Source organism: Colobus angolensis, unplaced genomic scaffold, assembly GCF_000951035.1.
Source record: "Colobus angolensis palliatus isolate OR3802 unplaced genomic scaffold, Cang.pa_1.0 Scaffold110, whole genome shotgun sequence".
In the NCBI taxonomy this organism is placed as follows: domain Eukaryota; kingdom Metazoa; phylum Chordata; class Mammalia; order Primates; family Cercopithecidae; genus Colobus; species Colobus angolensis.
Genome location: NW_012112031.1, coordinates 1,435,570 through 1,446,870, shown reverse-complemented (window position 1 = coordinate 1,446,870; position 11,301 = coordinate 1,435,570). Strand labels below are relative to the sequence as shown.

At 53.0% G+C, this 11,301-nt stretch overlaps 2 protein-coding genes and 1 long non-coding RNA gene across 6 annotated transcripts in view; 2 read left to right on the top strand and 1 right to left on the bottom strand.

The window, feature by feature from the left end:
- Positions 1 to 3,907, top strand: part of PITPNA (phosphatidylinositol transfer protein, alpha) — a 38,462-nt gene extending 34,555 nt beyond the window's left edge. For both annotated transcript variants that reach the window (XM_011955924.1, XM_011955929.1), the window contains exons 11-12: positions 245 to 311; positions 1,345 to 3,907. In XM_011955924.1, the coding sequence (XP_011811314.1) occupies positions 245 to 289 (45 nt within the window). In that variant the 3' untranslated portion in view covers positions 290 to 311; positions 1,345 to 3,907. The remainder of the gene's footprint in view (positions 1 to 244; positions 312 to 1,344) is intronic.
- Positions 3,908 to 4,030: 123 nt separating this feature from the next.
- On the bottom strand, positions 4,031 to 4,986 carry LOC105521643. Its single transcript, XR_001003301.1, has 2 exons — positions 4,772 to 4,986; positions 4,031 to 4,151 (listed from the first exon to the last, which is right to left on the bottom strand). It is a non-coding gene; the product is annotated as an uncharacterized LOC105521643 (long non-coding RNA).
- Positions 4,987 to 4,993: 7 nt separating this feature from the next.
- INPP5K (inositol polyphosphate-5-phosphatase K) overlaps positions 4,994 to 11,301 on the top strand; it is a 22,946-nt gene continuing 16,638 nt past the window's right edge. For 2 of the 3 annotated variants that reach the window (XM_011955905.1, XM_011955887.1), the window contains exons 1-3: positions 4,994 to 5,407; positions 7,742 to 7,849; positions 8,160 to 8,268. In XM_011955905.1, the coding sequence (XP_011811295.1) occupies positions 5,364 to 5,407; positions 7,742 to 7,849; positions 8,160 to 8,268 (261 nt within the window). In that variant the 5' untranslated portion in view covers positions 4,994 to 5,363. The remainder of the gene's footprint in view (positions 5,408 to 7,741; positions 7,850 to 8,159; positions 8,269 to 11,301) is intronic. The other variant, XM_011955895.1, reaches the window with a different exon arrangement.

Here is an 11,301-nt window from a genome sequence, read left to right as displayed (position 1 = left end):
AAAAAAAAAAAAAAAAAAGGTGCTTCAAACACCGTGACACAAGGAAGAGAACTAGAAATCATGGATGGTGAGGCCAGTGACAGACCTGGAAATGTATGGCTTCGAATCCATATACAGAATTCTGTCCTTCAGTGTCTTGCTTTGTACACAAAATATGACCCACCCCACCGATGGGCAGGACTGAGAAGGCGGGAGTTCCATCAGCAGCAGGAGCCTTTCATTTTTCCTGCTTTTTCTTTTCCAGATGAGACAAAAGGACCCAGTGAAAGGAATGACAGCAGATGACTAAAGCCACCCTTCCCCTCTGCACTGTACGTACCAAATTTCTCACTGTGTGTCACAGACACTAAAATCAGTTTGGGTTTCGAGGCCTCAGCAGCTCACTATGGAGTCAGAAAACCTATTCCTCCTTCCCTCTAGTCATGATGGTTGCCATGCTAAACAGCTCTTTGCTTCCACTAGAAGAGATTATGGCTATTGGGACATTTCAGGGACGTTTTCCAAAGAACCACCCAGATAGAGACATGGACAGGGAGGGTGGTGGACATAGAAGGGAAGTTCATCTGCTGCTAATCACTCTTCCTCTCGGCACCTTGATCCATCTCACGTTGCAGCTGTCATGCTGGGCACTCCCTGGCCCTCCCACGCCAGCGCCAGTTCCTAGCTCCCTAAAGCTGCCATTACCTGCCCTTCCCCCTTGGAAAACTTGCTGGCCAGACAGCTTTTGTTAGAACCCACTGCTGTGTCTGGTTTTTCATTTCCTTCCTCTTCACACCCCCGATCCCGCACCAAGCTGCCCTCATCAGAGGTGGCACCTTTCTGATGCTGGGAGGGTGTTTCTGCCCTGGTCACAGGCCAGAGTGGGGGCCCCTTGTTTCATGTTGTCACTCTTCCCCAAGCCTCTTCCTTCCATTAGCTCTCAGGGCTGGCTTCCCAGTGCCCTGTACACTGCCCGAGTCATGGGATTCCAGCAGCTCACAGCAGTCTAATCACTGAATGAAAAACCTGGCTCTGCTCCCAATTAGGCTCAGAGAGAAAATCATTTTCGCAAATAAAAACTGGCCTCTAACACTAAGAGGGTAAGGAGGGCCAGGGTCTCACCAGCAGTGATGCCAGGCCCTGCCTACTCTCCCTGCCCCATGTTCCTAAAGCAGCTTCTGGGAGGCAGGAGGGTGGAATTAGGTGGACTGCTGTGATGCCAGCTTCTCAATCACCGCTCGGGCCACAGTGCCCTCCCCACTCTCTTCCCCACCCACCCACTGGCATTCCTCCTCCTTTTCAGGATGATTTACAATGTTTCTGTTTTCTCCTCTTGCTTCCTTAATACTTTTATTTTTCTTCTAGTTTTGCAAGACAGTGGTCAACAGGAAGGCCCAGCAGCTCCACCCTCCCAAGTGACAGGCCATCTTCGGACGCAGCCGTTCTGTGCCCATTCTTCAGGCAACTTTCGATCCCTTACTGTAGCTAATTCTAGATGCCCTTTAATATTGTGAACAAATAGACCGTCTGGTGTTACAGAGCCCGCGTGTGCAGGAGCCTGCTCCTCTGATACGTGGCGTGTAGGCTGCTGTATTTACAGCTCCTCTGTCTTTCTCCATTGTGTTCTGACCCATTTCTGTGTGTGCCCCCGGCCTTTATTTCCAAGTGATATTTTCAGTCTTTCAAATAGCTGCCTTTTGTGATGTGGTGATTTAAATGATTTAAGTTCATTTGTTCTCAACCTTGGGATAAACTGAGGTATTTTGCTTCCTGGGCAGATCTTTGCAATTTTGAGTGCTCATGTGGGGAGAGGGGATGAGCTAAAGATACAGTGTTTCCCCTGCCCCCCCACTTCCACAAAATAGCAATGTGGTTTTGCAGCTCTGACTTCTGCTCCCAGTAATCCATTGTTAGGGCACTCGAGCACTGTGGAGGTACCCAAGGCTCAGCCAGTCTCTATTTAAGAAGATTGAACAAATATGACGAACCCCGCCCCAATCACTGAATCTCTAGTTGCTACTCTTAGAAACACCTGTGGCTTCTTGGCCCTCCTGTTGCCCACTCTGAATCTCTCTGCAGAACCTACAGAATCACCCCAGTCAACTCTCCACTTGGAGGGAATTCTCCTAGAATGTGGCCCCTAGAATTGAGTCACCCCCTAGATGCCAACTGTCCGACCCCGAGGAGCTCTGTACGTCCCCGCTCCTCCTCTTCCCTTTGGGGCTGGTGCTGCCACTCAGCAATAATCCTCTTTTCTCTGTGCTTTCTTAGGTCCCTGTCCTCTGTCTTTGAGGCTGGTTAGGACACAAGAGTCCTGATCTTTCATGCTGCACAATATGAGCATGCAAAAAGCTTTTTCCAGCAGAACATGTTCCCTCGCCTCCAGGTGCCGGAAAGGAATTTGGGGATCAAGAACTTAGCCCGTCCTACCCCCAGGCTGAGTTCTGTCCTGGAAAATCCAAAGCAAGTAGTGATCATAGTCCAGAACCCGACCAAAGTAGGCTGGTGAGGAAGCCCAGGCTCCAGGGGAATGGACGCTGCCCAGTGTTCATAGCTTCCTACAACTTGGCAGAGCCTGAGTTTGCCTCTTAGTGGGAGAAGCTGAGAGAGCTGTAGTGTCACCTGACAGTCCCCAAACCTTATGAAGCACGTTGGCCTAAGTGTGCCATGACCCCAGCCCACGCTAGCCTGGGTGCATCTGCTAATGAGAGACCAAATCTTTGGGAAGCAAGAAGTGGGTGGGAGAATGTATCCTGTTTTTGTCAGTTTGTTTGCCTTACTCATTTCTAAGTGCAATAAGGGAGTGTCTCACAGGATTGCACCTGTGCCATCCTGATGGACGCTTCCCTGTGGCCCTCCTGGGGCAAGGGTGGACAGACTCAGACCCCCCAGCATGGTTAGCTCTGACCTTCATTGAGGTCCCTTTGGAACCAGATGTCTTGTTACAGACACCTTCCTCTGTGTCAGTCTCGTCACCTTGAGGGGTCTTTAGTAATGCATCTGGGTAGCATCTCAACTGCTGGTAGCATTTATCTGACTTGGAAAGTTGGAGAAGAGGCATTCCTACTGGAGAAAAATGTAAATGTTTTCCTGTAAGCTCTGTATTAGCTATTAATTATATTTGTACTTAAAGATGTCCCTTCTTCATTCATCAACTAGGGGACGTCCAGATGTGGGTTATCTCGAAAGAGACAAACTAACATTCTAGGCAGACAGTTGTTTACGTGGTCTGAGGGTCAGCAGCTGTTAGTCTCCTTCCTTTGGTTCTTGAGACCCACACATATCACTTTAGCCCTAATGAGGGCTCCTCCCACCTCCACCTGTTGCCCCAGTTGAAAAGCATCCATTATGAGCTAAGGTCAGCCTGGATCTGGAACTCCAGCCCACATAAACAAAGGAGGATGTCTCTGGTCTGTTCCATCCCCATGGATGGTGTTGCTGCTGGGCAACAGTGTTGGCTTCTTTTAAGTACCCCCTTTCCTCGTCAACGCCCCCCTCCCCGGCCCCAAACTGACTAGCACTCAGAGGGACTTATGATCAAGGCTCAGCTCCAGGGGTAGTACCCTGACTGTGTGCCATGCCGCTGCAGACCAGCTGCTTCCATTAGAATTCCAGGGTCACAGCCCCAACAGAAGCAGCAGTGCCTCTGTAGGAGGGGTGCTGGGCTCTGGCCTTCTCATGCAGAGAGGTCCGGGACAGGGTCAGTATCGTGGGCATGTGTATAGCTTCCCAAGTTCTCCTTTTACAGTCCCTGCTGGGACTCCCTGACTTACTTTGGTTGGTTCCCAGTGCTACTTCTTTTACAAACTACACTTTGTAGAATTGATTAGATTACCTTGTTTATTTAATGTGAGGTTGTGCCTTTTTGTCTCAATCTTCCAATACAGGTATATTGAGAAAAAAGCAGTCTAATAAAATCCTAGACAGAGCTTTCTGGAGTCCAGTTTGGTGATGTCCATTTTCCAACTGTATATATCCTCAAACTTGCACTGATAACCCCCATTTTACCAGGGCAAGATTAGGAAGAGGTACCAAGATGTGTCTGAAAATTTCCGTTGTCAGTTTACTTACGCAAACATTGCACATCTGAATTGTAATTTGACCGTTTCCTACTGACAGGATTTCCTTTTGCTTTTGTCTGCCTCCTCTTCACATCTTCCTCCTTATCCACCCTACCAAACAACCAAAACATTTATTTAAAGTAGTGTTAGGCCGGGTGCGGTGGCTCACACCTGTAATCGCAGCACTTTAGAAGGCCGAGGCGTGTGGATCACCTGCGGTCAGGAGTTCGAGACCAGCCTGACTAACATGGCGAAACCCCATCTCGGCTTTTTTTTTTTTTGAGATGAAATCTCGCTGTCGCGCAGGCTGGGGTGCAGTGGCGCAATCTTGGCTCACTGCAACCTCCGCCTCCCGGGTTCAGGCGATTCTCCTGCCCCGGCCTCCCAAGTAGCTGGAATTAACAGGCGCGCGCCATCAAGCCCAGCTAACTTTTGTATTTTTAGCAGAGACGGGGGTTTCACCATGTTGGCCAGGCTGGTCTCGAACTCCTGACCTCAAGTGATCCGCCCGCCTCAGCCTCCCAAAGTGCTGGGATGACAGGCGGGAGCCACCGCGCCCGGCCTACGTTTCATTTATTGACGGCTAATTTTCCAGGAGTCCGGGAATCCCCAAACGTCCTCTATACCATAGGTAACCTAATCAGTTTGGGGCAGAAAGCCGCCTGAAAGTGGGCGTGGAGAAGGGAGGCGCTGCAGTAGCGGCGTGAGCGCCACGGGAAGGGGGAGATTACCTGCAGCTGGGGGGCGGGGGAGGCCGGATCCCAGGCAGGACAGTGGTTAGGCTGCATGTCGCCACCCCCGACCCTCGTTTGCCCCTGGGTCTCTGGACGGCGGGGAGCCGGGGCGAAGACAACACAAGGACGGGGTTCTCGGATGCCCCGCGAGTGGGGCAGAGGCTGCGGCGGCGGCGGCGGCGGCGGCGAAGAGACAACTTCCGCCGGAAAACGGTCCCTGGCGCGGGGCACGCTGGGAGCCGCGGACGGCGGGCGCGCACCCCGCGTTGTCTGGGGTACTGCTGCGTCGTGCGCCGATGACAGGCCCGACACGCCCCCCTGACGTCCGCGATCCCGTCTTCGCTCAGCCTCTCGCAGCTTTGCGCTGGTGGGAGAGTCCCGCCTCCTCCTGCGAACCGCACCACCCAGAGCCCGGGGTGCGCTCTTGGCCCGTCTCTGACGGAAGCCGGGGCGGAAGGTCGGAGTCCGGAAGAAAAACAGCCCGCGACAGCGAGGCGTCCGACCGGCCGCCCGCAGGGCTGCTCTGGCCGGGACCCGCTGGCCGGGAGACGCGAACCTGCTGGACCAGCGCGCGGGGACGACGGCGGCCATGAGCTCGCGGAAGCTGAGCGGGCCGAAAGGCAGGAGGCTCAGGTGAGGAGACGCTGGCGGCAGAGGCAGGCCTACTCGGGGGATTGCTGCCGCCGACCCCGTCGGGCTGCGGGCTGGGGGTGGACGCAGACCGGGAGACAAGGCACCAGACCTCCATGACTGCCTTTGGTTAAGGGGCGCTACCACCTTCTCCCACGCCTGTGTCAGGTGGGCTGTGTTGGGCCCGAGCCTCGCGCCCCCTCTAAGCCGAGGCTGCCAAGCTCGTTCCCACTGGGGCTGGCAAGCAGGTGTCCCGGTTGCTTTCTAGAGAGGACAGCCGTGTTGGGTTGTTTGAGGTTAAAGACATAACGAGGCCGTCACCCTTCAGCTCTAGGTTACAAATCTTGTTCCTACTTCTCATCAGCACATACATCAGGAGGTCTGCCTGATCCCATGGTGACCCCCGGGAATCCGAAATCAGATTGAGATAAGATCCTTTAGTGAAGTGACTTAGCCTGGTCTCTTGCCTGCTCTTTCACGGGGAACGACGCTAATCGCCCACTTAGTGTAAGTCACGATGCTTGGATTTGCGGCTAATCGTCGGATTTGAGAAGGGGAACAAGAAATCCGGACTTTTGCTCTCCATCCTCTTAGAGTGAGTCTGGGAAAATAAGTCACTTGAGTAAAAGGTCTTTTGTTCCTTAAGCCTCTGTCGGACAGCAGGGGGAGATCGTAAACAAATGAAGCACACAATCTCAGGCTGAGTGCCTGGGAAGGTGGTATCTGTACCGTGTTGTTTATGTTAACAGGGAGGGACAGGAAGTTGCTTTAAACTGGCCAAGAATTTCTTGAAGTGCTTTTGAGAACGTCGACCTCTAAGAACAGGGTCTGTTGGAGAAGAGATGTTTTGGCATCATCTGCTCTTTTCTCCCGTCCCCCTGTATGTACTCTCTGCCATTCCAGATCTCCAGCTGCTGCAGGCACTCCTCATCGTGTGCCTAGGACTCACGCCAGGCTGCTCCTGGTCTCTGCAGGGTCTGCAGCTCCTGCCTGCTCTGTGCTCCGCACAGTCTGGGGCTTCTTGAAGAGCTGCTGTGACTGACTGTTTTGCTAAAGACATCTGTACGTCTCTCCTTCCTCTGAGCCTCTGACTGGATCCCGTGTCATTGAGGCCCCTGATCTAGTTTTCTTGCTTCCCTAAGACTTGTAAGCTGAGGTGGAAAATGTTATCCAACTGATGACTTTTCCCGAGAGAGTACTTTTTATTTTTCACGGAATCCTACACAGACATAGAGCATAGTCTCTTAAGAGAGACGTCAAGAAACCTGTTACTTAAAAACTCCTTGGCCCGGCGCGGTGACTCAGGCCTGTAATCCCAGCACTTTGAGAGGCTGAGGCGGGCAGATCACCTGAGATCAGGAGTTCAAGACCAGCCTGGCCAACATGGTGAAACCCCGTCTCTACTAAAAATACAAAAAATAGCCAGGTGTTGTGGGACACACCTGTAATCCCAGCTACTTGGGAGGTTGAGGCAGGAGAACCGCTGGAACCTGGGAAGCGGAGGCTGCAGTGAGCCGAGATCGTCCCACTCCACTGCAGTCTGGGCAACAGAGCGAGACTCTGTCTCAAAAAAAAAAAAAAAAAAAGGCTCTCTGAAGTGCTTGGCAAAATTGGTTTCCTCCCGGGATCTGCTAGGGAGGAGAGAGGAAGGGAATGTGGTGGTGTTATCTCTTTTATTTTTTAAATTCCTCTGCCCTTGTAGTGCTGAGGCCTATCACAAGGTGAAATCTGAACCCCCAGGATCTTCCCGGTGGTCTTAGGATCACTTGGGGTGAGAAGTAGGGATGGGAAGTTGCTGACTGAGCCATAGATGATCACAGAGGTGTATGGGTGGCTGGAGGAGCTGATGGAATTAATACATTCCTGGCAGTTCAGCCCCCTAACCCTTCCCTAGCCTGACCTGAAAGTCTTGGGCTCCCTTTGGGAACTCTGCTATATCAGCAGCACCAGTGCCGCCAGGTGTGGGCGGCTGTGAGCCAGCATGGAGGACCCAGTCCAGGGTGGGGATTTCCTGCTTCAGCAGAGAAAGGTAAGGACAGACAGCTGATGTATCCCCATTCCCTCCACTAGCGCAGAAACCCGCATTTCCATCATGAGTGTGGTGGATTGTGGTGACATGAGCAGGCCTAGACCCCGTGCACTATCTTTTTTTTTTTTCTTTTGAGACAGCGTTTCACCATATTGGCCAGGCTGGTCTCGAACTCCTGACCTCAGGTGATCCGCCTGCCTTGGCCTCCCAAAGTGCTGGGATGACAAGCGTGAGCCACGTGCCCGGCCGACCCCGTGCACTCTCTTACCCTCCTTCCTCCATGACTTCCCTCTGCATCCCTTCCACAGCATACATGTGGTGACTTGGAACGTGGCCTCAGCAGCGCCCCCTCTAGATCTCAGTGACCTGCTTCAGCTGAACAACCAGAACCTGAATCTTGACATATACATCATTGGGTAGGTATCTGCCAGCTCCTTCGCCCTTCCCTGACCAGTCCCAGGTTTCCCTGTGGGAACCACTGTGACCTGCCCTCCTCCGCTCTGGAGTCTGAAGGCCGGGAGCTTTCAGCCTGCTTCAGGGACAGTCCCATGTCTCTGATCCTGGGTCAGCAACGGCAAAGAGGGCTGGAGATCAGCCGGCAGGGGAGGGAGACCTCACGGACATCAGAACTCAGGGCTGGAAAGTCTGTAAAGACGGTGTTAAATATCTGTGGCAGGGGAAGTAGCCTGGAGGCCAGGGGCCAAGCCTCTGAGCTGGCATGGTCAGTTTGCAGGAACTGAACTCTGGGATCATAAGCCTCCTTTCCGATGCTGCCTTTAATGACTCGTGGAGCAGTTTCCTCATGGATGTGCTTTCCCCTCTGAGCTTCGTCAAGGTAACTTGCCAGTTCATGGGCAGTCGACAGCTGTGTTTTCACGTCTCCACTCACCCCCGCTTGTTTGGTCTGATGTGTCCCTCCTACTCCTACTCAGCCTTTCATGCTGTTTCCCATTTGTTTAAAGGGCTAAACCTCACTTGCACCTGGACCCCTGGGGCTCCTGCCTGCCTTCGCCTTTCTGAGGGAGCTGGAGCTGAGCTGAGTTTCCAGGGGTTGGGTTAACACCTGGATATGTTTCAGCTTGGGAAGATTCTGAGGGGAGGTGCAGCAGGGCTTCTCAACGCCTCGGTGCTGGCCCCCGCCCCAGCCACCAGTCTCTGCTCAAATGCCCGTCCTGAAGTCTCTGAGTGTAATAATACTGCTGTCATTTATCAAGTGCTTACTTGGTGTTAAACATCATAAGTAGCTCTTTATATTATATATGTTGTTTTAAAATCTTAACAAGTGTGTTGAAATAGAGGTATTTTGTAGAGAAAACCATAGCTCAGAAGTCACATGCACTATCTGGGATTTGGATCCAGGTCTTTCAAACTTTATCACCCAAGTTCTTAACTACTAATACTTTATTGCTATGCTGGTGAACTCTAAGACCGACAGATCTTAGACATGGCTGGCCTGCTGGTGTGATAGGGTATCCTCAGGTCGTATGGGACGTGCACGTCAGATTCTGAGGGTCCGGAAGTTAGGAGAGGGGCGTCAGGTGTGGTGGGTAAAAGTTCTTAGTCTGAGAGAGCAGTATACTCTGGGGTGTCTTTAGACTGCAGGAGAGTCCACAGGAAGGCCCTAGGTTGCTGGATCTTCACCGTGGTTCTGCCCTGCACGCCTGAGGGATGAGACCCTCCCGTCCACAGCACCTGGTGTACAGCTGCTCAGAAATACCAGAATTCCCTCGTTCCCCTTCCCGGATGGCTCCTTCTTCAGAATGAATTCAGTCAGCCTAGTTTGCCTGGGGGTACTGGGGCAAGAGCCGTGTGTCCTTTGGAGGGGGAGCAGAATGGGGAGGAAAGAATCTAAGGTTTAGAGCTCCTGCGGATAGAAAATGCCAGCCAGAGTCCTTGGTTCCCTCCAAATCAAACCCAGAGGCCTCCTTCTGTAGATAGGGAGCTAGATCCTTACGGAGGACAGAACCAGTTCTCTCTCACCCGCCACTCCCTTCGCAAGACTGCAGGCCTCCTTGCTTCTTGGCTGACTGGCAGAGGATTGGTAGGATGGAACTGAGTCAAGGAAATTAGCTCAGCTTGTGGCAGAGACAGCTCTTTCTACCCATGTGGCCGGCCGAGATTGGGAGGCCAGCCTGAGGGCCTGGCACCCAAAACGGATGCCCTTCTTTCCCCAGCCAACAATCAGGGTGGATGGGTGAGCTCCGTGTAAGCCTCTCCTTAGGTGTGCATTTGCCAGCTATAGACTGAGAAGGGCTGACCCCCTTCCACTGCTCCAGAGCCCCCAGCCACCTCCTGCTAGTCCTTTCTTTGCTTCTCCTACTTCATTTCCTCCAACTAGAACTTTCCCTAGAACTCTCCTGCTTTTCCCACAGCCCCACCCTTTCTCCCAGTCTGACTCTGTCCTGCCCCGACCCCGCCCTCCCCGCCCCCACTTCCCTGCTGCTCCTTCACAAAGTGAGCCAGTGTCTTTGTGGTGGAACCCAGTGGCCTAAAGCTGCTTTGTGGGTGGGGATTAAGCCTGAAACTTTTCCTGAGTCTTTATCAGCCCCCTTGCTTCAGTCCTGACCCTGGGAGTCAGCCCCTCATGGTCCAGCCCGCCCTCCATCCCTGTTGTCCTGTGTGCTTGGGTGGGAGCGAGAGAAGACTGGGGAGGATGGTCGGCCTGAGGACACGTCTGTAGCAACCTCTGGCCAGCCTGACGTTCTAATGCCTCCCTTGCCCAGTGCTGGGTTTGAGGTTCCCCCTGCTTTGACTCCGCTCTGCTAGGGCTCGTGGCCTGCAGGATCAAGTTTCATAATTCCTGGAAGGCCCCAGTACACGCTCCCCACCCGGGGATTTCCTCCTTGGCCTCCGCACTTCGTTCTCCGGAAACAGCGACTCGGGTGCTGGTTGTAGCCAGCCTGAACCTGAGAGGGAGAGATACTGGCTGCGGCCCATTCCCACCCCACCTTTGGCAGCTGCAGATAGCAGGGATCTTGGCAGTCCTAGCCCTTTGCTGTTGTTTGACAATACAGGTAGCCCTCCTGGCCCCTTCGCCTCCCTAAATCTTAGTCCCTCATCTGCAAAACAGGGACAGTGACTCCTTCCAGGGTTGACAGGAGTAAATGAGAGAGGAGGCACCTGAGCTGCTGTCGCTCTGCTCCCCAGCCTGTGAGCCTGTGTCCTTACCCACTGGCATTCCCTGGGTATTGCCTTCATGGACACCTGGCTGCACGCAGTATATAGTTACGGGGTTTGGGGGAAACATTTTCTTATTTTCTTTTCACTGAGCTATAACGTACACAGAAAAGCATGTAGAAATTCAATGTACACTTTGATGGAATTTTACACATACCCATGTTACCATCCGCCACATCTAGATCAAGAGCAGACTGGACACAGTGGCTCACGCCTGTAATCCCAACACTTTGGGATGACAGAGGCAGGCAGATTGCTTGAACCCAGGAGTTCAAGACCACCCTGGGCAACATGGCAAGACCCTGTCTCTACAAAACAAACAAAAATAGCCGGGCATGGTGGTGCGCACCTGTGGTCCCAGCTACTCAGGAGGCTGAGGTGGGAGGATTGCCTGAGCCGAGGATGTCAAGGCTGCAGCGAGCCATGATTGCACCACTGCACTCCAGCCTGGTAGACAAAGCGAAATCCTGTCTCTAAGAGGGAGAAATGGGGGCAGACGGTGGATAAAAAACATTCCCAGGGAGGGAGGAAGGGAAGGGGATAAAGAAGAGCATTTCCAGCACCCTGGAAACCTCTCATGTTCCTTCTTTTACTTTTAAGAATGCTTGGCCTGGCGCAGTGGCTCACGCCTATGATCCTAGTACTTTGGGAGGCTGAGGTGGGTGGATCACGAGGTCAGGAGATCAAGACC